General features: G+C 41.8%; 1 protein-coding gene across 3 annotated transcripts in view; it reads left to right on the top strand.

Annotated features, from left to right (window-relative positions):
* The window catches only part of TFR2 (transferrin receptor 2), a 28,205-nt gene extending 8,291 nt beyond the window's left edge, over positions 1-19,914 (top strand). Inside the window, exons 4-18 of one of the 3 annotated variants that reach the window (XM_044004878.1) lie at positions 11,677-11,817; positions 11,939-12,050; positions 12,301-12,423; positions 13,108-13,227; positions 13,413-13,552; positions 13,876-14,039; positions 15,076-15,195; positions 15,519-15,601; positions 15,688-15,751; positions 15,844-15,911; positions 16,152-16,228; positions 16,406-16,490; positions 16,665-16,892; positions 17,156-17,296; positions 18,815-19,914. In XM_044004878.1, the coding sequence (XP_043860813.1) occupies positions 11,677-11,817; positions 11,939-12,050; positions 12,301-12,423; positions 13,108-13,227; positions 13,413-13,552; positions 13,876-14,039; positions 15,076-15,195; positions 15,519-15,601; positions 15,688-15,751; positions 15,844-15,911; positions 16,152-16,228; positions 16,406-16,490; positions 16,665-16,892; positions 17,156-17,296; positions 18,815-19,087 (1,939 nt within the window). In that variant the 3' untranslated portion in view covers positions 19,088-19,914. The remainder of the gene's footprint in view (positions 1-11,676; positions 11,818-11,938; positions 12,051-12,300; positions 12,424-13,107; positions 13,228-13,412; positions 13,553-13,875; positions 14,040-15,075; positions 15,196-15,518; positions 15,602-15,687; positions 15,752-15,843; positions 15,912-16,151; positions 16,229-16,405; positions 16,491-16,664; positions 16,893-17,155; positions 17,297-18,814) is intronic. The other 2 variants (XM_044004880.1, XM_044004879.1) reach the window with 2 other exon arrangements.
* The last annotated feature ends 6,173 nt before the right edge of the window (positions 19,915-26,087 follow it).

Here is a 26,087-nt window from a genome sequence, read left to right as displayed (position 1 = left end):
TTACATATTAAGAGACAGGGAACAGTCAGACATTATACTTGTATTTTGCTAAGGTGATCAGGAGGGGAAGGTTATAAGAAGAGTTTTTGTATTTGTATTTCAGCAACACATTCAAACTTTTTCCTGATATCCTTATGGGCAATCTATAGACTGGTTGATGTTAGATGGACTTGACAGTGTTTAACTGGACCCAGAAATCTCTAGTGGGGTGCTGAAGGCCTCTGTCCTCTAGTCAGTCAATTGGGTGAAGAAATATCAAATTCATGAATGACACAAGACAGGAGAAATAGAAAAATATCTCAGCAGGGAGTTCTTGCAAGAGTTGGACAACAGATAAACAAGGATAAGAATAATGCCCTGTGTGATATAGATAGCTGATTTCTATGCCTCCTTGGCAAAATACTTCCCCTGTGAGAAAGGCAGCTGTGTCTGGAAGTGTCCATGGAAAAGCTATGTTAGCTCCTGAATTTCATCATTTTTGCACAGTCCATGAACCAGGATGTCTAGTCACCTCTGGAAGAGCCAACTATTAGGACCGAGCCCAAAGCCAATAAGAAAGAGGGTGAGGATAAATAGATAAAATTCATCTGAAAGCATGTCACTCTACTACTAAGAACTGTCAGAAAGAGAAAATTCTGCTGAGTAATTATAATAGTCAAATTTGGTTCTGAGGAAGAGAGGAGGAAATGGCCCATTCAGGGCCAGGGATTATAGGTGTGCAGCATCTCATATGCTCTTAGACTTGGTAGATGTGTTAATTAGTTTTGCTGCCATGCATTTTTTCCTCTTAATTCTTTGTTACAAAGAATATATATTTGGAGAAACACAAGGTAAACATTAAAGATCAATTTTAAGGGATGCAATAAGGACAAAGTGTTTCCTTATGTGTAAAAATATTAGCAGCACCTTTATGAATGTCATTATTATTTGGGTAGTTTGATAGAAATGCTTTGGCTGACCTGAGCATGATGGGGTGATTCTAAGAAAAATAAAACTCTGTAGGGAGAGAGTAAAAGGAGTAATTACTAGGGGCAGCTAGGTGGCACAGTGGATAAAGCACCAGCCCTGGATTCAGGAGGACCTGAGTTCAAATCCAACCTCACACACTTGACACTAGCTGTGTAACCCTGGGCAAGTCACTTAACCCTCATTGCCTGCCCCCCATCCCCGCAAAAAAAAAAGAAAAAGGAAAAAAAAAGAATAAATATGGTGAGAAGGATAGTGAAGAAAAATAGGAAGGATGAATTTACCCATAAAACAGAAAAGGATAACCGAATAAAAATTTGAATTGAATAATACATTGCTTTCGGACATATAAAGGGTAGGTAAAGCCAATGTAATTTTTTAAATGACAATTTTACCATAATTAAATCTACAGACCGGAGTTCATCCCAATTAAATTATTTAAAAATTATTTTCTGAGTTAGAAAAAATAATAACAAATCTCAGTAGGAAAAACAAAAGGTCAGGAACTTCAAAGAATCTAGGAATAAAGATATAAAGGAAAGAGTTTCAGCAATATCACTTAAACTATACCATAAGGTGAGATCATTGTTGAAGTGTAAAATGGATATTTTCAATTATTTTAAATTCAATTTTTCTTGTATAAATAAAATCTATGTACCCAAGAATAGAATGCAGAAAATTGGGGGAAAACTTTCATGGACAATCTCTCAGATAGGATGTGAATGGGTTGCAATATTGCTGTGGTATAGGAGATTAATGAACCAGTTGACTTAGAAAGTCATGGAAAGCCTTGGACTTCTGAAGGAAGATGCTATGCACCTTCAGAGAAACAGATGATGAGTGGAAATAAGCATAGTAATATATACATATGTGTGTATGAGTATATATGTGTATATACATATATATGTATGTGCATAGATACCTATGTATACATATATACATGTGTATACATGTATGTGTGTATATATACATACACTTAATTGCAGCCTTCTTTAGAGTGGGGACAGGGGAGGGAAGGAGAAAAATAATAAAGTTAAAAGTACATAGCAGGGGGGCGGCTAGGTGGCGCAGTGGATAAAGCACCGGCCCTGGATTCAGGAGTACCTGAGTTCAAATCCAGCCTCAGACACTTGACACTTACTAGCTGTGTGACCCTGGGCAAGTCACTTAACCCCCATTGCCCTGCAAAAAACCCCCCAAAAAACAAAAAACAAACAAACAAAAAAGTACATAGCAGGGGCAGCTAGGTGGTACAGTGGATAGAGCACTGGCTCTGGATTCAGGAGTACCTGAGATCAAATCCGACCTCAGACACTCGACATTTACTAGCTGTATGACCCTGGGCAAGTCACATAACCTCCATTGCCCTGCAAAAAAAAAAAAAAATCTGGTCTCAGACACTTAACACTTACTAGCTGTGTGACCCTGGGCAAGTCACTTAACCCCAATTGCCTCACTAAAAAAGAAAGAAAGAAAGAAAGAAAATAATGTGTAGTATTTCATTTTGTGAATTTTCTTGAAATGTAAATTCATTGTTTTATATTGAATCTTGTCCTGTATTCTGCTGTTTACATGGCAATGTTTTTTTCTTCTCTCATATATATATATATGTTTAAAAAAAATTTAATTACCAAAAAATCAAGGTGTATCTATATAGTCTATATATATGAAAATGAAAACAATGTAAACATAAAAGATATCAATAATTTTCTTAAAAGAAAAAAAAATTCCAGAAGAGTCAAGAGGAAGGAACTGGAGATGTTTAAGATAGAGAAGATTTGGGTCTCTGATACCAATAGTCTCCACTTACTTGTAGGACTTTCCAGGCATATCTGTACAAAGGTATGTAGTGGTATATGTAAGGAACAGCAGGAAGAATGGTTTGACAGGATTGTAGAGTTCATGAAGAAGTAGGAAAGGAAAACTAGAGTCAGGTGGTGAAAGGCTTTAATTGCCAAATAGAGGAGTTTGGGTTGACCCTAAAGGTAATAGGGAACCACTGAAGTTTACTAAGCAAGGGAATGGCCTGTTCTTTAGGCATATCATTTTGGTGGCTATGTGGAAGATGGAAGGGGGAAAGGAGAGAGTAGAGGCTATTGACATGATGATGATGACAACAATGACACTGACAGAGCCTTAGCTTAAAGGATAAGCTTAACAATACAAAATGTCATATTTCTATAAAGATTTTAAGATTTACAAGGCACTTTCCTGCTAACAAACCTGTGAAGGAAACTGGACAAGATGTTTTCATTTTTAAGTGAGAAAATTAAGAACCCAGAAAGGTTAAATGACATGCCCAACAAAGGTCACACTCACTGTTAGTTCTTCTGTTACCAGATCCTATCCCCTTTCCACGATATCTCAATGCCTAGGAACATTGAGCAGCCCTAGGAAATGAAGGAACCATTCGGAAAATCATGGGAATCTAGAAGCAGGTTGATATAACCCAAATACAATAATTATTGTATTTGTATATGTATTTGTATTTGTATTTGTAATTGAGTGCCAGATTTTCTGCTTTCATGAATGAGACTTCCTGTTGCTTTGCCTTCCTTTCTTTGGGTCTCTTGGAGCTCACCCAATATAATAAGGCAGACTTGGTAGACCTGGAAGACCTAAGTTCAAATTCAGCAACAGACATAGATATACTATCTGTGACCTACCCAGGATTCATGAATTTGACTGCATTTTAAATCTCACCATAGTTATCACTTAGGTTCATAGGATACAATCATAGGATTTGGAACCAGATAGAACCTGTCATCTAGTACAACTCCCCCTCATCTTATTTGTTTTTTATACTAAATTTTTTAAAATACTGAACCAAAAATCAAAAACAAATACACAAAAAAAGAAAAAGAAAAAAGAGCATTTCCATATACACAACAGAGTACAAAAAGTATACAAAACTGTGACTCTCCATTTCATACTGCTTACTTTTTTTAAAAAGGCAATTGCGGGGCGGCTAGGTGGTGCAGTGGATTAAGCACCAGCCTGGATTCAGGAGTACCTGAGTTCAAATCTGGCCTCAGACACTTGACACTTACTAGCTGTGTGACCCTGGGCAAGTCACTTAACCCCCACTGCCCCACAAAAAAAAAAGGCAATTGGGGGTGCAGCTAAGTGGCACAGTGGATAGAGTACCCCAATTGCCTCACAAAAATAATTAAAAAATAAATAAAGGCAATTGGGGTTAAGTGACTTGCCTAGGGTCACACAGCTAGTAAGTGTCAAGTGTCTGAGGCCGGATTTGAACTCATGTCCTCCTGACTCCAGGGCTGGTGCTGTATTCACTGCACTACCTAGCTGCCCCCATAGTGCTTGCTTTTTTTTTTTCTTTTTCTTTTAGGCAATTGGGGTTAAGTGACTTGCCCAGAGTCACACAGCTAGCTAGTAAGTGTCAAGTGTCTGAGGTCGGATTTGAACTCAGGTCCTCCTGAATCCAGGGCCGGTGCTCTATCCACTGTGCCACCTAGCTGCCCCATGCTTGCTTTTTTTAAAAAATAAAGCATATAAGGGGCAGCTAGGTGGAGCAGTGGATAAAGCACTGGCCCTGGAATCAGGAGTACCTGAGTTCAAATCCGGCCTCAGACACTTGACACTTACTAGCTGTGTGACCCTGGGCAAGTCACTTAACCCCCATTGCCCCGCAAAAAAAATAAATAAATAAAGCATATGGGGGCAGCTAGGTGGCACAGTGGATAGAGCACTGGCCCTGGAGTCAGAAGGACCTGAGTTCAAATCTGGCCTCAGATACTTGATACTTACTATGTGACCCTGGGCAAGTCACAACCCCAATTGCCTCACCAAAAAAGAGAGAGAGAGAGAGAGAGAGAGAGAGAGAGAGAGAGAGAGAGAGAGAGAGCATATAATGCATTCAACCTCTTATTTTCAAAACTATCTTGCTTTTCTGTGCTTCTTTCTGAACTTCATTCTGTTCTCTTCTGGGTATGTTTCCCCCTATCACTATTCTTGACTCCACTACCATCCTAATTAAAAGTAGAGAAATTAAAATTTAAAAAACACCTTGTCACAAATACTCATAGTTAAGCAAAATGAATTAACACAAAAACCATGTGCAAAGAGACTGTATCTTTCACCACCTCCAGTCCATTACCTTTCTGTCCAGAAGACTGGAACCTGCTTCATCATAGGTCCTCTGGAGAGTGATCATTGCTTTGAGAGAGTTCTCAGGGCTTTCAATGTTGTTTTTCTTCTCAGTTTGGCTATCATTACGTAAAATGCTCCCCTGTTGCAGCTCACTTTACTATATATCAGTTCATACTTCCCAGAATTCTTTCAAGTTGTCTTGTCATTTCTTACCCTCCCTCATATGATTCTCCCTCTTAACTTCCCCCTCCTGATACACACCTAATGCATTTGATACAGTCTATGCCAACCTCTTTATGTATGATATGTTCAACCCTTCTTTGTCAGGTTCAGATAAGAGTGAGGTTTATCTGATTCCCCTCCTCCCCTTACCCTTCTTCCATGTTCATACATTCTTCTTCTCATATATCCAAGTTATGAGAAACTTCAAGTTCTATCCCCTTCTTCCTTTCTACATGAATGTATTCATTTTACTTTCCTCTTTCTTTCCCCTCTTAAAATCTTAAGGGGAATCAGGAAAGGCTTCCTGAAATTTTAGCTAGGCTCGAAGGAGACCAAGAAGTGGAGATGAGGGAAAACATTCCAGGCATGGGAGATTTCTATTGAAAATGTCAGAGTAAGGAGATGGTATTTTTTGTTTGAGGAACAGACTAGGATCACTGGTGGCACAGTGGATAGAGCCCTGGGTCTGGAGTCAAGAAGACTCCTCTTCCTGGGTTCAAATCAGGCCTCAGATACTAGCACTGTGACCCTGAGAAAGTCACTTAATTCTGTTTGCCTCAGTTTCCTCATCTGTAAAATGAGCTGCTAGTAGACTGTAGCACCCAGAATTGAACCTTGATCTCCAGACCCTCAAACCAACCTTCTTTATATTGTACTGTTCCATAGGTTCAATTTTCTGGGGGTCTGGGAAGCATAATGGAATATGGTAAAGACAGTTCATTAACTATTGTCTCCAATTCAATAGCCGACTCCATCACAGGGAAGATGCAGTCTCCAAAGCCTTCTTGACTTGCTTTGGATGTAGGTACTACCTCCCAAAGGAGTCCCTTACACATAACCCTGTGTATGGCTCCACTTCCATCCCAAGATGACATCCTTTCTGACTTTTCACCACATGCAAGGCCGGGCCAGGCCAATAGCAGGAGCACTGCCCCAGCTGCTCAGGGGTACAGAGCTGGAAGATACAGCAGTCCAGGTCTGCACCTCATGATGGGAGAAAAGGTCAGTCAAGTTAGGGGTGTAGCCAGGACTAGAAGTCTTGAATCATAATTCCATTCTTCTCCTACTAGGAGAGGCAGCTAGGTTGCACAACAGATAGAGTTCCAGGTCTGCAGTCAGGAAGTCTTCAATTCAAATCTACCGAACTAGCTGTGTGACCCTGGACAAGTCACTCTGCTTGTCTCAGCTTCTTCTTCTATAAAATAGGTGTAAAACCAATACTTACCAAATGAGATATTTGTACAATGCCCAGCACACAGCAGGTGCTTATTATTATTAATTCTTATTTCCTACCCTCCTTCCTTCTTTCTTTCTTTCCTTCCTTCTTTCCCTCCCTCCTTCCCTCCCTCCCTCCTTCCTTCCTTTCTTCCTTCCTTCCTCCCTCCCTTCCCTCCTTCCTTCTTTCCTTCCTTCCGAGGGCTGAAACAGTGGAAGTTCTAAGAAGGCAGCCCCTTTTGGCCCAATATGAGAACAAGCTTCTTAAGAATTAGAGCTGGGGGGCAGCTAGGTGGCGCAGTGGATAGCGCACTGGCCCTGGAGTCAGGAGTACCTGAGTTCAAATCCGACCTCAGACACTTAACACTTACTAGCTGTGTGACCCTGGGCAAGTCACTTAACCCCAATTGCCTCACCAAAAAAAAAAAAAAAAAAAAGAATTAGAGCTGTGGGGCAGCTAGGTGGCGCAGTGGATAGAGCACCGGCCCTGGATTCAGAAGGACCTGAGTTCAAATACAGCCTCAGACCCTTGACACTTACCAGCTGTGTGACCCTGGGCAAGTCATTTAACCCCAATTGCCTCACCAAAAAAAAAAAAAAGAGAGAGAGAGAGAGAGAGAGAGAGAGAGAGAGAGAATTAGAGCTGTGCAACAATGTAATGGGTTGATCTCACCGTGGAGTAGTATGACTAATATCACAGGAAGTATTCAAGCAAAGGTATATCAGCCATTCACCAGGGAAGCTGTAGAATGATTCTCTGCACTGGGTAGAAAGTTGACCTAGGTGATCTCTAAGACCCTTGTCTTATTCTCACTTACCCATCTGTGAAGTGGAAATAGTATTTGCAATACATCTGTGAGAATTGCAATAGCACCCCCTGCTGGGAAAGATATTGCAGGGAAGCTCCACCATGAGGAAAAAGCATGTGATTTAGAAACCATGTGACTTTAGCATCCAGAAGTTAACTGGCATCCCGAACTTACATCTATAGAACCACCTGTTAGTTGTGTCAATCAGTGTTACCAGTCAATTAGCTTGGAGTTGTGTGTATGGATGGCCTTGTTTCCTGTTTTGCAGGAAGCTTTGGGAAGAAGCCCCTGAGGAGGGGTCTCTTTTGGGTTGGACACTTCGACTTGGGAGTAGGGGAAGGAGATTAGGGAGAGAGCTGTCAGATCTAATTTTTTATCCAAGTGTTTCTCTTTACTAACCCCTAATATATTTAATAAATACTTAAAAGTCTAAATTTTAATAGATTTTAATAGATTTTAGACATCATAGCTAGAATTTTAGCCCTTACATATCTCAGGGTCTGCTGTGAGAAAGGTGATTTATAAAAGCCTTAAAGCAAAATGTAAATGTGAATGACTTTTATGATGATATGTCTAAAACTGAAGGTTTGAGCTCAAGTAACAGAAATTGGTGACAACTCTCTGAAACTATAAATTACACAGGAGTTGCTGATCTGTATCAGTGGATGGATTTCCCCACACCAGTGAAATCCCAGGTCTGGAACCCTCCCCTTCTCCCCTCATAGAAAAAAAGAACTTGAGGTTTCAAGAACAAGTATGGTGGCTCTATTAACAAGAGGGGTTTTCTTTTACCCCCTACTTTAATAGTATTTAATTTTTTCCAATTATCATTTTAAACATTAATTTTCTAAATATAATTTTGAGTTCCAAATTTTCCCCCTTCCTCTCTGTCCTCCTCCCTCCCCAAGACAGCAAGAAATTTGATATACCTATGCAATCATGTTAAACATATTTCCACATTAGTCATGTTGTGAAAGAAGAAACAGAACAAAGGGGAAAAAACATGAAAAACAAACAAAAAAGTGAAAATAGTATGCTTCAATCTGCATTCAAACTCCATGGCTCTTTCTCTGGATATAGAGAGCATTTTCCATAATGAATCTTTTGGAATTGTCTTGGATTATTGTATTTCTGAGAAGAGCTGAGTCATTCATATCTGATCATCACACAATGTTGCTGTTACTGTGTACAATGTTCCAGGAGGAGGTTTCAAGGAATGTTCAGTTTGAAGAACTTGTGGGATATCCAAAGGATATCTAGCAGTTAGTTGGAGATATAGGATTGGAAGGACTCAGGAAATGTTGATTTGGGAGACACACACTGGAGGAGCAGTTTTTGTTGAGTGTTAGATAGAGAAGTAAATGACATTCTGGTACTATGGGAGAGTCAGAGGATGAAGGGAGTTGGGGGGTTGAGGAGACCTGAGAATGTTTGATGATGAAAGAAAAGAAACCACAAGATGGAAGAGGAAAGGCAGTGAGCTCTCAAATTTACAACACGATTGCTACAAAAAACCTCCAAATAATAGGACAATTCCTGGAGCAGCAAAATCCACAGAAGAATGTGCAGAGATCATTTTCCAACCAAGGATGGCTTGGAAGGTCAGAAGGAGGGAGCTGCTATGCTGAGACAGGAATGGAACCCAACCCCACAGTCACCCTGACATAGATCCAGTCCCAGGAAGGCCTTGCCAGAGAAAGAGACCCCCAGAGCCTCTGAATCAGCTGCAGTGCCAGTGACATCTGGAACTAAGGTCTGGTGAGAGGGCTGAGCCCTTGGCAGGGGGGAGATTACAGGGGTCTCTGCGGGTGCTGAGTCAGAACTTGGGTTTTTCACCCCTGCTGGGAATCAGGAGGTAGGCTTGAGTAGCAGTGGCCCAGGTTGGGGAAGGACACAGGCTCATTGAAGCTGACAACCACAGCACACAAAGTTTTGCTGTCTGGTTGATTAGAAAGTTGGTCTGGGGTTATCTACAGACCAGGGAACAGGCCAGAGAAGTGCAGAATGTGCCTCTCCTCAAATCATACCACCTGAGACCCCCTGAGGCTTGGGACAGTGCCCCCACTTTAAGGAGTTAAAAGTCAAGTAAAAGAAAGGCAAGATGAGCAGATAAAGGTGAAAACCATAGAAAGTTTCTTTAGTGACCAGGAAGATCGAGGTGCACCCTCAGAGGAGGATGGAAACATCAGGGCCCCTATATCTAAAGCTTCCAAGAAAAATATGAATTGGTCTCAGGCCAGAGAGATGCTCAAAAAGGACTCTGAAGATAAAGTTAGAGAGGTAGAGGGAGAAATGAGGGTGATGCAGGAAAGACATGAGGAAAAAAGTCAACAGCCTGAAAAGCCAAATGGAAAAGGAGATACAAAAGCTTTCTGAAGAAAATAATTGCCTAAGAATTAGGATTGAACATATGGAAGCTAGTGACTTTATGAGAAACCAAGACACAATAAAGCAAATCCAAATGAATTTAAAAAAAAAAAAGAGGGCAATGTGAAATATCTTCTTGGAAAAACTACTGACCTGGAAAACAGATCCAGGAGAGATAATTTGAAATTTATTGGTCTACCTGAAAACCATGATCAAGGAAAGAGCTTAGGCATCATCTTCCAAGAAATTGTCAGGGAAAATTACCCTGATATTCTAGAAGCAAAAGGTAAAATAGAAATTGAAAGAATCAAAAAAAAAAAAGAAAAGAAAAGAAAAAGAAAGAATCCACCAATCACCTCCTGAAAGAGATCCCAAAAGGAAAACTCCCAGGAATATTATAGCCAATCCAGAGCTCCTAGGTCAAGGAGAAAATATTGCAAGTTGCCAAAAAGAAAGAAGTCAAGTACTGTGGAACCCCTGTCAGACTAGCACAAGATTTAGCAGCTTCTACATTAAAGGATCAGAGGGCATGGAATATGATATTCTAGAGGGCAAAGGAATTGGTGTTACAACCAAGAATCACCTATCCAGCAAAACTGATTATAATTTTTCAGAGGAAAAAAATGGGATTTCAATAAAAAGAGGACTTTCAAGTGTTTGTGATGAAAAGACCTGAACAGAATGGAAAATTTGACTTTCAAATACAAGACCCTAGAGAACCATAAAAAGTTGGAGTTAGGTGACATGCCTGGGGTTGTGCAGTGGGTGAGTGTCTTGTGTCTGAGGCCAGATTGGGGCTGGGGTCCTTCTGGGTCCAGGGTGGATGCTTTGTCCACTGTGTCACCTAGCTGCCCCATGATGACATCTTTAGGGTAAAATTGAGGGGTGAGAGGAATGCACTGGGGGAGGAGGAAGGGGAGAGGTAGCATGGGGTGAAATCCTACATGAAAGAAATAGAAAAGGGCTTATGGAGTGGGGGAAGAGCCTAACACTCATCAGAATTGGCTCAAAGACCTTAATCTCATCAGAATTGGCTCAAGGAGGGAATAACATGCACCCTCAATTGGGTGAAGCAATCTAACCCTTCAGGAAAGTAGGAGGGAGGGGCAAAAGAAGGGAGGGAAGATTGGGGGAGGGGACAGTCAGAAGCAAATCCTTTTTGAAGAGGGATAGGGTGAAAGAAGATAGATAATGGAGTAAATATCATAGGGAAGGGAATGGGATGGAGGAAAACAGCTCATAATAGTAATTGTGAAAAAGAGAAAAGGGGGGAAATTGTACAAAAAAAATATTTATAGCAACTCTTTGTGGTGGCTAAGAATTGGAAATCAAGGGAATGTCCTTCAATTGGGGAATGACTGAAGAAACTATGGCATATGATTGTAATGGAATATTATTGTGCCATAAGAAATGACAAGCAGAATGATTCCAGAAAAACCTGGAAAGACTCATATGAACTGATGTATAGTGAAGTGAGCAGAACTGTACACAGTGACAGCAGTATTGCTCTATGAGCAATTGTGAATGATTTAACTGCTCTTAGCAATACAATGATCCAAGACAATCCCAAGCGGCTAATGATGAAGTATACCATCCACTCCTGGAGAAAGAACTGATATTGACTGAACACAGGAAAGAAGAACACTTGTGGATTGTACATATATAACCTATATCAGATTGGTTGCTGTCTTGTGGAGGGGGAGGAAAGGGAGGGAGGAAGAAAAATTTGGAACTCTAAATCTTATGAAAATGAATATTGAAAACTACTTTTACATGTAACTGAAAAAAATAAAATAAATGTTTGTTGCAAAAAAAAAAGAAAAAAGAAAAAGAAAGAAAAGGAATCAGAGGAGACTGACAATAACTGAGAAAGGGAGTAACTTAGGACAAAAGAACCTACATTTCTTTGTAGGAGGCAGATATCTAACCCCTCAGTGATCAGTCCTCTCCCAGAATCCAAGTGTCCGGCACTCTCCCCAAACAGGACCATCAGCCTTCTAGAGAGATCCTCAGGCTCTCCTGGAATGACTACTCTGTCTCACCAGATCCGAGATATGTTCTCCCAGCAGAAGCTAGACCATGTGTGGATGGATACCCATTATGTGGGGCTGCAGTTCCCTGACCCGTGAGTTGGGGTGGTTTTAGGCCTGATTGACTCTGCTCTGAAAGAAAGTATGGTCTGGTGGGACAATGGTGACTAGATAGAAGGTGAGGTGGGAAGATCCCTGACTTTTCTCCCAACACAGGGTCCGGCCAAACACACTGCATTGGGTCGATGGATCTGGCAATGTTTTGGGAGAGTTACAATTGGAGGATCCTGATGTCTATTGTCCCTACAGTGCCAAAGGCAGTGCTGTTGTAAGAGGATTTCCTGGGGCCCAGATATACCTTGCCAGCCCCAGCTACCACATCCCTTTAGTTCTCACAGATCCAGACAAACTTGTTCCCCAGACTTCCTACCCCATTCCTGGTTCCCTTTGGCCTCTTTTTGCCCCAGAAGTACTGCCCCACCCCAGTTCTACACCATTCTATTCCTTACATGGGGGCCAGGCTCAGTGGCTGGGGCGTCTATTGACTTGGTCACTATCTGCCTTGCTGAACTCTGTAGGGAAGACTCATCTATGCCAACTATGGGCGACTGAAGGATATGGAAGAGCTCCAAAAGAAGAATTTGGACCCCAAGGGACACCTGCTACTGGTGCGAATAGGACATGTGAGCTTTGCTGAGAAGGTGAGGGACCTCTCTGGGAGAGTAGATACTGAAGAGGGAGGAAAGACCCAGGCTGCAGAGACTAGAAAAAGCACCCTAATTCTACTACCTTCCACTCCCTCCTCAGCTAGATTTAGAGCTTTTATCATAGAAAGCCAATGGAAAGAAATAGGATATTTGGACATGGAGTCAATAGACCTGGGTTTGAGTTTTAACTGTCACTCATCAGCTTTGTGAACTTAGAGAAATCTAAATTCTAACCTATGTCCTCCTCTGTTAATGAGGAATAACAGTCCCTGCCCTGCTTCATTCACAGAGTTCTCATGAAGATCTAATCAGATAGCAGATAGCACTCGATAACCCTAAAGGACTCTAGAGTGAGAGCTATTATTGTTATGATTAGGAAATAGGCAATGGAAGGGAACAGAAGAAATCCAAAAAAAAAAAAAAACCTCTTTAGAAAGAGGAAATGACATGCAGAAACAGGGAAGTAGTAACTGTTAGGGAAGTAGGAACCATATAGAGAAATTGGAAATGGATTTTGGAGAAACAATAAGTATGGGGAGCACAGAAAACAGGATGTGGATTCTTAGGGTTCAGAAATGGAAAACATGGGGGTATAGCAAGGATTCAGGAGGGTCTGAGAACTGGGAAGTGGCATGCAGGTGAATTCAGGAGAATGATGTGGCTTGACTCCTACACTAGGTGTCAAATGCTGAGGCCTTTGGGGCTCTGGGCGTTCTCATCTACCCAGACCCTGCTGACATCCACCCAGAACCCCACAAGAAGCTGAGGCTCTCTAACCACACAGCTGTATATGGACATGTAAGTCTGGCACCTGGAACCCAAAGGGCCCTTCTTGCTTTTTAGGACCCTGACATCCTCAGAAAGGAAGACCAGGCATGAGTCCATGTAGGACTGGGTGGGGAATGGGAACAGGGAGATAAGGATAGGGATGATGCTTTGTTCTGTTTCTATCCTTGATAGCTATGCCCCAACTCCCCCAACAGGTTCACTTGGGAACAGGGGATCCCTATACTCCTGGCTTCCCCTCCTTTAATCAAACCCAGTTCCCACCTGTGGAATCCTCTGGTCTCCCTAATATCCCAGTACAGCCCATCAGTGCCAACATCACTGCCCAACTTCTGAGGTGAGTAGGGGAAGATCACAAAGATGCCAAGACACAAAGACAAAAAAGACCTGTCTTTTCCATTCTTCTCTTCTCAGTCCTACCCCATCTCCCTTCTCCCTTTCTCTCTATCCCTTTATCTCTGGCTGTCATCTCCTTTTCCCTCCTTCCCTCATCTCCCCTCTCTATTTCTTCACCCTTTTCTGTGCCTCTGCCCCTTCTCTATCTCCAGATCCTAGAAGCAAAGTTTCTGTGACAAGTCTGTGGCCTTTCCCCTCAACCCTGTTTTTACCTGGGCCTATTCTAGAGTTCTCTTGCCTCCCTGACTTAGTTCCTGTTCCTAGGAAGCTGTCAGGGCCCAACGCCCCCCATGAATGGAAAGGGACTCTCTCTGACACTCCATACCGACTGGGACCTGGGCCAACTTTGCGCCTTGTTGTCAATAACCATCAAATTTCAACTCCCATTATCAGCATCTTCGGCTGCATTGAAGGTCACTCTGAACCTGGTAGGAGATGTGGGCTTTGGTTTAGGTTCAGCTTCTAATTTGTGCTGCCTGTGTAAGATACATATGTCCAAATGGATTGTCTAAATAGATGCTCTTAGGGAGGTATTGGTTTGATCTGATGTCTGGACTACCTATGTTTGTTTGTTTGTTTGTTTTTTGTGGGGCAATGGGGGTTAAGTGACTTGCCCAAGGTCACACAGCTAGTAAGTGTCAAATATCTGAGGCCAGATTTGAACTCAGGTATTCCTGGATCCAGGGCCAGTGCTTTATCCATTTCTCCACCTAGCTGCCCCCTGGACTACCTATGAGAAGAGAAGGAAAAGCCAACAGGATTGTGGGAGGAAGAGAGACAAACTCCAGAGCATGGCAAGGCATGCACTCAGCATCCTTTTCCTCAGTCTCCAAAAGACATATCAGACTAGAATTATATTTATCTTCCCCACTACATATTGCTGGTCTAGAAGTATACAGATTCAGAACAAAGCTGCTTTCCTGGCCACTACCCCTTAAATTGGGGAAAGTTGCTCCAAGCTTATATCCATCACCTTTACCCCTTCCCACCAAACTCTGGTTACATAGAAGGCCATCACAAATAGAGAATGAGTAAACCCATTTTCCCAAGCAAAAGGCAAGTAGAAATTAGAGAATTTATATAGTTTTGAATATGAGAAATGCATAAGAATGGCTCTTTAAATGGCAATGAGATGAGATCATAGCTCAACCAAGAGAGAGGTCCTTATTCCACTCAAGAGGAACCCCCCCCCAAAAAAAAAAGTGGGAATCAATCATGTTGAGGAACTAACTTCCCCTATATGTCAGCTTCCAAAGTATCTCGGTGCATTTGAAGTTGACCCCCCGAAAGAGTTTAGAGCCACCACTGCTTTTCCCTCTCTTTCTGTATATGTGTGTGTGTGTGTGTGTGTGTGTGTTTAAGGGGCCACATGGAAAAGAACTAAAAAAAATCAATTCTTTTGTAGGCAGAATTAAAGATTCAGATACAGCCCCTTCATTCTTTTACTCTTTCTTCCTGCCCCAGATCATTACATTGTCATTGGGGCTCAGAGAGATGCCTGGGGTCCAGGGGCAGCCAAATCTGCTGTGGGCACAGCCATCCTGCTGCAGCTGGTGCGCACCTTCTCTGCCATGGTGAGGAATGGTAAGGCCAGAGCTAAGATACTAAGGTGAGGAAGGTAGAGAAAGAGGGCCTCAGGAATTAAATGTAAGTGGGGACTAAGATTTGAGGAGATCCAAGGACAAGATTGGGGAGGGGGCAGAAAGAGGGCTTGGAAAAGACTGGGGAGAAAGGAATTTCTATTAAGGAATTAAGGAAGATTCCAAACCAAAGGTAGGAAGGGGAGATTGAAGGTACATGGGGGTACGTGAAGAACTAAAACAAGGTGATAATTCTAGGGATGGCTACTTAAATAAGGATGAGAAAAGTAATTATTCTTCTTCACTCCCTTTCTTCCCATTCATCAGGTTTTCAGCCTCGACGAAGTCTGCTTTTTGTCAGCTGGGATGCTGGTGACTTTGGAAATGTGGGAGCCACTGAATGGCTAGAGGTAATGGGCCAGAAATGGAGAGAGTCTGGGGATGGTGGTCCTGGGTGCTGGGAATAGGCTTATCCTTAGTTTTCTCTCTCCTTCAGGGTTACCTCACCATGTTGCACCTCAAAGCTGCTGTCTATGTGAGCCTGGACAATGCTGTGCTTGGTGAGCTGAAATCTAAGCTGGAAAGTTTAGAAGGGAAGTTACAGCTTGAGCCCTGAACCTAATTATCTTCCCATCTCCACCTGTTTCCTCAGGAGATGACCAGTTCCATGCAAAAACCAGTCCTCTTCTCACCAGCCTCATTGAGAGCATCCTAAAGCAGGTGAGGTCCCTAAGATGTCTCAGACCCACAGATTGTCAGAACTGAAAGGAACCTGAAAGTACATCATTCAACTCTTTCCTTTCATAGAGAAAACTGGGACCCAGAATTGAGAAGTAACTTGCTCAGTGCCACAGAGGCTAGAGAGAACAGAAATAGGGTATAGGAAAAAAACCATGGCGATCAGAAGTCTAGGTGAAGTCTGACCATTGAGGTATTTTCCTCTATCCTTTCCTGATCCAGGTGGATTCTCCCAACCACAGTGGTCAAACCCTTTATGATCAGGTGGTGATTCCAGGCCAGAGCTGGGAGACTGAGGTGTAAGTGACAGGTTTTCAGGGGATGGGATGTTCAAGTCTGTCATGGAAAGGGAGGGGAGGGAGAGGAACAGATCTTGGTGGTAATGGTGGTGCTGGTATCTTACTGAGATCTGAGAAATCTGAGCAGGAAATTGTTCTCCACTCTTGGCTACTCTTGGCCATGCCTCCTATCCTCAGGATCCGGCCTCTTCCCATGGAGAGCAGTGCTTACTCCTTCACTGCCTTTGGAGGAGTCCCTGCTGTTGAGTTCTCATTCACTGAGGTAAGCCCCATCCCAACCCCACTTACAAATATGCCCTCGCTTGTCACAACCCCATCATTCCAACCTTAGTCACCATTCCAAATCCTAGACCCATTATCCTATCCCCAAACTCTACCCTTATTTCTATATCTTTAACTGTTATGGACCTTGTTCTTCCCTATCTTTTGTCATCAGGAAGGCCCATGCTACCCCTTCCTGAACACCAAAGAGGACACATATGACAATCTACATGGAGCATTACAAGGGCGGCTGCCAGCTGTGGCCCGAGCTGTGGCCATGGTAGCAGGCCAACTACTCATCCGGCTCAGCCATGATCACCTGCTACCCTTAGACTTTAGTTGCTATGGTGATGTCATTCTGAAGCACATTGCCAGACTCAATGAGTTTTCTGGGGATCTCAAGGTTAGAAATTGGGTATCAGTCCCTAGCCAGAGTTGAGATTTCTTCCCTGAACCCTATATTCTAAATGTCAATCCCTTTGGAACAGTTTTGCCCCTTATCCTACCTCCTTTCATTTCTCTAAACCATTTGAATCTTAATTCATTTCTCTGACACATCCTGATCTCCAGCCTTTCCCTTCTCTATTCCCTAAAGTCCCCAAGTTATGCTTCCCACTTCCTTCCTTGGCACCCTGGCACTATCCTTAGCCCCTTTCTAATCTCTAGGCCCGGGGCCTAACCCTGCAGCGGATCTACTCAGCACGAGGAGACTACATCCGGTCAGCTGAGAAGCTGCAGAAGGAGATCTACAGCTCAGAGGACAGCAATGAGAGATTGATGCGAATGTACAATGTCCGAATCATGAGAGTGAGTCAGACTCACATGTCAGCCTTATCCTTATAACCACTGTCATAGGGTATCCCCAATGCCAGCAACCCCAGTTAGCAGTGTGAAGAAACCTTATTCCCTTTGCTGTTATTACTTCTCTGCTTTTCGGGTCTTACATCCCAAGGTTCTTCCTCTGGCCTTTCCGTATCCTTATTCTCTTTCTTGTGTCTAGCTCCAATCCTATCCTCCCATACTTCCCTGTCTTGTTCCCTGCCTTTATCTTCCCTCTCCTTTCCTATCTCTTTTCTCCAATTCCTTTAATAACCCCCTTGCCCTATTCCTTCATCTTTCTCCTCTCCCGCCTGGAATCACTAGGGGAGAATGAGCAAAGAGAAGAGGGTTGAGGATTGAAGTATTGAGCTTTGGGGAACACCTAGATTTAATTGGGATTAAATTACCAAAGAAGAGAGAATATTGAGAAAAAGGACCAGGAAAAGACAGCTACACTTAGGCAGGAGAATGATAAAAGAAGAGAATCAGGAGAAAATAATGCCAAAGAAGCCAATGTAATAGAGTGCAACGAGGAATGAGAAAAGACCACTGGATTTAGCTGATGAGGTCATCTTTCACTCAGGGAAGTTGGTTTAGAAGATTAATGGGGGTTGGGCTGTGAATGGGTAATAAGGAAGACATCCAAAGCACACTACTCATACTCTTTCTAGATGTTTTGCCACATGATGACTGAAATAGGGCTTGAAGTATTCAGCAAGTAGAGGGAAGGACTTGTTGCTGTGTTTTTAGGATAAAGGAAGACCTGAGCATACTTGCAGAGCCAATGGAGCAGGAAGGAAATAATGATGCAAGAGATAGGGGATCCAGTCTCTTCCCTGGCTATTTGCTATCAACTGCTTCTCACTAGAATGCCACTGACAGTATAAACCCCAGATTACCTGTCCAGGAATAAGGAAAGACTTAGAAAGAGTGATCAGAGGGAGAAAGGCTTGGGTGGTTGGAAAGAGAACTGAGGCAGTTGTTGAGGGACATGGTTGCCATGAAAAGCTCACATCATGTGAGGACGTAGAGGGGAAGATTAGATGGAATTGGGAAGTGTTTGGGAGGAAAGTGAGGGAGGTCAGGGTAGCTATAGAACCAAGTGGGGAGGTGAGAAGTACTTGATTACTTATGTGACACTGGGCAAATTGTTTAACTGCTCTGGCTTCATCATCTGAAAAAAAAAAAAATCCCAGGATTAGGCTAGATGATCAATGGTTCTTTCCAGATTTAAATCTTATAGCAAAAGAGCAGGGGGGAGGGGTAAGGCTAAGGAACTTGGGGAATCAGGAAGGAGTGCTAGAGGGAGTGGGGAAACTAAGCAAAGAGAAAATGATTGGGTATAACTGTGGGTTGGCGGGGAAGGCCGGGGATGGCAGGGGCGGGGTGGGGGAAGGGGGGAGGGGACTGAAGCTATAGTATTGATGGGTGGCCAAAGTAGGGTTGAGGAAAAAAAAGTGATCCTCTGCTTCCTCTCTGACCACCCCCTATGCCCCCTTGTGGCAGGTAGAATTCTACTTCCTATCCCAGTATGTGTCACCTGCAATCTACCCATTCCGCCACATCTTCCTGGGTCAAGGGGACCACACTCTGGGGGCCTTGCTCGAACACCTGCAGCTGCTGAGGGGCAAGGGGGCTGTGAATGGCTCCCTAAGATATTCAAGACCTCGTTTGGAAGAGGGTCACTTACGCCGCCAGCTGGCTCTGCTCACCTGGACCCTGCAGGGAGCAGCTAATGCCCTCAGTGGAGATGTCTGGAATACTGACAACAACTTCTGAAAGTGGAGGAATCACAGCACCCCATTTTGTAGATCTTTCTTTTTCAGGACCACCCATTCTCTAAACTTTTTCCTCTGGATCCTTCACAGTGTCTCCCCTTACACATCCTTTTTCCATTAAATTTCAGGGTGTTAGAGCTCCCCCTTCTTTTCTCACAGCTGCTGGCCCTCCTTCCTTTTCAATGGATTCCCCTGTTTATAATGTAAGAGAAAACAGTTATATTCCTCTTAATGTGATGATCATACTGTCAGAGAGCAGTATCTGCTCAATCATTATTATACCCACTTTCCCTTCCCCAAGTCCTTGGCTTCTCCCCACAAAAAAAATAGGGGAAGGGATTCAATGTCCATAACCTGAAACCCTGTTTTTGTGCGCTGGACCCTGTCTTGAGGTCTGCCAACACTTTTCTGATTGGGGGAATCTGGAGATAGTCCTGCTTTTCCAGAGAAATTGCTTTCCTGGCTTGCTCAGAGTTCTCCCAACCAGCCCTCCCTTCCCCTCCCCTCTCTGCACTCCTTGTCCTAGGAGGCATTTCCACATAAGGACCCACTCAGTGACTGAGGAGTCCAAAAAAAAATCTATTAAAAATCAAAACACTCCGTGACTTGATGAGAAGCCTGGAATAGGGGAAGGAGCAGGGCAACCAAGGAAGTGTCTTTCCTTTCTTCTTCCAGTGACCACTGGGATTAAATATGTGTATGTTTAATACATATGTATACCTAGGTAACAAAGCAGGCCATGAATAGCCCTCAAACAAAAGGCTATTCTTGCCAATTCAATTTCAATAAAAGTTTGTTGAACCTTGTACCTGAGGATAACAAAAAAGAGTCCCTGCCCTGTACTCCAGGCATAGGATTTGGATTGGGCTCAGTTCTATGGAGCCTGGACTCCAATAAGAAAGGGGCTAGGCTCCCTTTCTCACAATCCACCTCATTGACCCTTTGCCCAGCTATCTCTGATCTGTTTTTACGTATAGTTTAGGTTATGACTGACATCCAGGGTTTCCCTAAAAAGGGGAAGTTAAAAAAAGAATACTCAGTTACAATGTGAATTGGGCAATCTAATCCTACAATCCCATACAAAAGAAATGTTAAACATAAAGGGCTCATATTTTGCATTAACCAAAAGACTTAAAACAAGATTCGGTAAAAACTTAGAACTTACTATTACAATATGCTGAGAAGGTGAAACCTAACCTCAGGAGGTAGAAAGCAGTTTTTAGTACTGTTAACTATATAATTTTTTAGGGCTGCTAGGTGGCATAGTAGATAAAGCATTCACCCCTACTCTCTCTGTACCCACCCACCCCCCAGGTAAGGAAGACCTGAGCTCAAATTCAGCCTCAGACACTTACTAGCTGTGTGACCCTGGGTAAGTCACTTAACCCTGTTTGCCTCAATTTCCACATCTATAAAATGAGCTGGAGAAGGAAATGGCAAAACCATACCAGCATCTTTACAAAGAAAACCCCAAATTGGGTCATGGATACAAATGAACAACAAATAAACATTTTACTTTTCCCCTTTTGCTTTGTACCATCTTCCAGAAAGTGTTTGCACAACAGCCAGTTTTGGGCTAATTCTTTCTAAGAGAGCCAGAGAGGTTGCCATGGACTCCTCCCTTGCCACCATTCAGCTTTACCCCATGGGCCTAGGACTTCTATCGCTCAGAAGGTTGCCTTTAAGCCTGGCAACATCCATTATGGTATAAATATTTGCTTGCCTAAAATCAAAAGAACAAACACAAAAGAGGAAGTCTAAATCCAGGCTTAGGCAAGACATGTGCATTAGATGCCATGTACTCATAGCTACATGGAGGTCAAGGCTGGAATTAGGGCAGTCTGCCTCTTTTCCTACCCCACAGAATTGACATGATTTGTCAACTGAAAGAAAAGGGGAGGAGAGGGCAGTCTATCCCTTTTATATATTCACTGAGTCATCACCTCTTCCAGCTCCACATCTAATAAAGGGACTCTCCTTCATTTCAAAGTGCAAGCCCTGAGTCACAGGTAGTTGGAAGCAGGCCCCCAAAATGTCCATGTGGTCAACCAGAACCAGTAATGGCAACTCTGAGCATTCTCCATGGATTAACCCCATAGGCCAATTCAACCGCACTACACACAGATACACAACGTAATTTGAGAAAGGAGAACACTAATAACTGGAGGATTTGGGGAAGGCTACCTAGAGGGTGCAGTAACTAAAGTAAGCCTTAAAGAAAAATAAGGTTTCTGGGGTGGTATGAACAGCTTGTGTGAATGCATAAAGGTAAGCATGTTGAGTTTGAGAAGTACATAGTCTAGTTTGGCTGAAAAATAGTCTTTCTTTAGATATAAAGTTGTATCAAAGCCAAATTGTGTTAAATGCAAGGGTTTCAATTTTATCCCAGGGAAGTGACATGGTCAAACAATTGTTTTTACAGCTATGTGAGATGATAAGGTTCTGAACTAGGGTAGCAGTTGTGAATATTCTGGGGAAAAAAGAGATTATGAAAGTAAAAATGAACAGAACTTGACAACTGATTAGATATGGAAAGTGAAGGAGAATGAAGAGCCAAGGATGATGATGAGATCGTAAACCTTGTTGACTTGGAAGATGGTGGTACCCTCAATACAACAAGGAAGTTTGGGTTCTTTTCCTGCTTTTATTTATTTGTTTGTTTATATGGTAATTTATTTTTAACCTTCGTTTAAAAAAAAACAACTTGATTTCCAAATTTTATCTTCCTGCTGCTCCTCCTCCACCCACTGAAAAGGCAAGGAATATGATATCAATTCTACATGTGAAGTCACATAAAGCATGTTTTTATAAAACAAGAATTGAACCTAGTGGAGCTAATGAGATCATCAAGAAACAAATGACAAGTAGGAGAGCCATGTCAAAGAAGCCAAGGGAAGAAAGAATATTTTAGGCAAAGTCTGTTACACCTGTGTGGTAGGGCCAACAAAACTGCTACAATGCTTTCCATAATGTCTGGTCTCTGTAAGTCTTTATTATTGTGATTTTGTATTTCATAACTTTATAACAATCTATCCTTACCCTAAATGAATTTCTTGCTAATAACAATAACAATAGCTAGCATTTATATATGGCCTTGAGGTTTGTAAAACACTTTAAACATATCTCATTTGTTCCTCATGATGCTATGAACTATGTGCTATTATTATTTCTGTTTTATAGCTAAGGAAACTAAGGCTGAGAAAGATTAAGTGATTTGTCCAGGGTAACATAGCAAGTAAATATTGCAAAGACTATACATACACACACATTATATATGTAATATATAATATGTACAGACACATATTTCTCTTGTAGAATTCCCAAAGCGGGCAAAAATCTATAGACATTCAGTGAGAGAATAACCCAAGGTCATTTTCCTGATGCTTAATTGACATATATCCCTGGCTTTGTGTTTCCAACCCTAAAAGCAGCAGAAGGTAGCTACCTCTTTGCCTTGCAATAAATGTCCTTCTGGGCCCAGGTAGTCCCATAAAATAGGAACCTCCTTGTTAATTAACCTTGAACAAAGGAATATTCCATTCCTATACTCTCATCCTCCTCAACCAACAACTCCACTCCAAGATCTCAAATTGTTCTGAAAACAGGAATGGTCCCTACCAGTCACTATCCTGACACCCAAGAAAAGGAGGAAAGGAACATGTCTAATACACAACAAAAATGTGACTTTTCCTATATAAAAAAGGAGAGGAAGCTATCTTTGGAAAAGCTATATTGCCCAAATCTAGGGTACTGCCAAACTAGCTACCCAATCTGGATCCAAATTTTGGCATCTGCAGCAGTCCACTCCCATTCCCAACTGTCTATAAAGAATAATATCCTAGGGGGCAGCTAGGTGGCGCAGTGGATAAAGCACTGGCTCTGGATTCAGGAGGATCTGAGTACAAATCTGGCCTCAGACACTTGACACTTACTAGCCATGTGACTCTGGGCAAGTCATTGCCCTGCAAACAAACAAACAAACAAACAAATAAATAAATAAAATTATATATATATATATATATATATATATATATATATATATATACTCTTTTTAAAATCTCCTTTGGATACATAAGTTTAGTATGTGGATCTCTGGTTTACCCCTAGTTTGGATACAAGGTTACCACATTATCACTCATTTGGAAAGGCATTTGGTGTGAAATAAAGGAACTGAAATGGGTAATAAGCCAGAATTTAACCCGTTGGAATGACACAAAGCCCACCTTCCTCAGCTCTACACTTTTTAATCCACTGAATTTTCATTAACTATATTAACATGTGTAGAACCCAATGACATTAAAAAAAAACAATAGGAAAGACCCATATGAAATAATACAACCAAAGATCAGCAAAACCAAACTTAAGTGTTTCATATCTCCACTCACTTACCCATCACCCTATTTAAACTCCCTCTTATCTGAACTATAGTAGTGGCTTAATTGCAATCCCTAGTTCTAGTCTAACCCCTACCCCAATTCATTCTCCCCAAAATAGCAAAAAAAATATAACCATGAATATGCCTAGCTTAAAAACCTTCAATAGGGGCAGCTAGGTGGTGCAGTGGATAGAGCACTGGCCCTGGATTCAGGAGAACTTGAGTTCAAATCCGACCTCAGACACTTAACACTTACTAGCTGTGTGACCCTAGGCAAGTCACTTAACCTCAATTGCCCCACAAAAACAAAACAAAACAACCCAAAACCCTTTAACAGCAAAATGCCTTAAGTACTAATCAATTAACAAATATTAAGTGGCTACAGGTAATTTGTTAGTTGCTGGGGATACAAGTACAAAAGTAACAGTCCCTGTCATCAAGGAGCTTACTAGGGGGTTACATTATGTTCACAGGTAGGTATATATAAATGTTTTTAAACTATAAACATATATATATATATATGTATGTATTTTAAATACATCAAATGAAAAGTCACTAACAACCAGGGATATCAAGCAAGCCCTCTTGAAGTTGGCACATAAGCTGAGCCTCAAAGGTGGTTAAGAAGTCTAAGCATCAAAAAATAAAATAAAATAAAATAAAAAATAAAAAAGAATTCTAAGCATCAACAGGATGGAGAAAGAGCATTTTAGACATAGACCTGTGCAAATGGAGGTAGGAGATGGGATATTTTGCAGAGGGAGCAGCAAGTAGACCAGTCTAGCTAGAATAAATAATGCTCAAGGAGGAGTAATGTGAAGGGCTTTAAATGTCAAATAAAGGAGTGCGTATTTGATCCTAGAGTCAGATGGGAGCCACAGACCAGGGGAGGTGATATGGTCATACCTATGCTTTAGAAATAACATTCTCATGGTTCTATGGAAGATGGAATAGAATGTGGAGAGAATGAATACAATTGGAGATAGAACACTGGAGCTCAGAAGAGGGGTGGGACACTTCATAAGTGATAATTGAATGTATGGAAGTAGATGGGATCACCAAAAGAGAGGCTGTTGAAAGAGGCTAGGGCCCAGAACAGACCCCTGGATATACTTATACACAGAAGGCAGGAAACAGATCATGAACCCTGAAAAGATATTGAGCTTATCAGGTTAAAAACTATAACAGAATGGTATACCAAAAACCAAGGGAGAAGATAAAATACTAATTCCTTAGCTAAGTGTTTAAGGCCTTTATAATCAGACTTCTATCCTTCTTATAATATTTTTAAAAGTTTTATCTGTTTCCATGCATTCATGTGAATTTCCCCCCTCCCCCATCACCTATATCTGGAATTAACTCCTACCTGTCTCCACCTTTCAGTCAACAAAAAGTTGATAAAGCTCTTACCATGGGGTAAGCACCGTGTTAAGTGCTGTGGATACAAAGAAATGAAGAAACACAGTTCTAGCCTTCAGGGAGCTCATCTTTCAAATGGAAATACATGCAAACAACTGAATACAAGATATATGTAGTATAAATTGGAGGTAATATCAGAGGGAAGAAATAAGTTATGGGGAAGAGGAGGAGGCTGCAGAGGGAGCCTAGGAAATTGTCTTGCAGAAGGTGGTATTTGAGTCTGGGATTTGCCATAGCTTACCTTCCAAGAAGCAAGCATCTTTTAATTTCATGGCTGCAGTTGACATTTGCAGTGATCTTTGAGCTCCAAGAATATAAAATCTGATAATGCTTCCATTTCTTTTGCCTAGATTTGCCAGGAAGTGATGGAAACAGTTACCGAGATCTTAGTTTTTTTGATAGGGGGAGCTAGGTAGCACAGTGTATAGATCACTGGAAGTTGGGAGGACCTGAGTTCAAATGTGACCTCAGACACTGGACAAGTCACTTAACCCCAATTATCTTAAACATCCAGTCATCCTGATATACATATTATATGTATATATACACACATATGTGTGTATATGTATTGTATGTGTGTATGTATGTATATTATATTGCCACTGGACCCATATGAGTTTGGGGGAGAAAGTGAGGTGGGTGACCTTGCACAGCCCTCCCTCACTTAAATTCAATTCAGTGCAAGTCATAACATCACCCTGATGTCACTTCATTCTCTTCGAGAATGAAGGTCAAATGACCTTCCAGCTTTTATACTTTCCTTTTTCACCCTCATTGAGAGGTTTATCAATTCCCCTTCATTTCCTACCATCAGAATGGTATCCTCTTTGTATCTCAGATTGTTATTTCTCTCAGCAACCTTAATTCTAGCTTTTGATTCATCCAGCCTGGCATTTTGCATGATGTACTCTGCCTTTAACTTAAATAAATAAGGTAACAATATACAGCCCTGTCATACTCCTTTTCTAATCTTAAACCAATTAGTTATTCTATCCCTCATACAAGTTCCTCAGGAGACAAGTAAGATAATCTGGTACTTTGAGGACTTGTCACATTCTGTTGTGATCCATACAGTAAAAGGCTTTAGTGTGGTCAATGAAGCAGAATGTTTTTTTCTGGAACTTCCTTGCTTTTTCCATAATACAGCAAATGTTGGCAATTTGGTCTCCAGTTCCTTTGCTTCTTTGAAACATCTATGCAGATGATT

This window comes from Dromiciops gliroides, chromosome 4 (genome assembly GCF_019393635.1).
Source record: "Dromiciops gliroides isolate mDroGli1 chromosome 4, mDroGli1.pri, whole genome shotgun sequence".
Lineage (NCBI taxonomy): Eukaryota > Metazoa > Chordata > Mammalia > Microbiotheria > Microbiotheriidae > Dromiciops > Dromiciops gliroides.
Note: the sequence above shows the minus strand (reverse complement) of the source record. Positions and strands in the feature narration are given on the sequence as shown.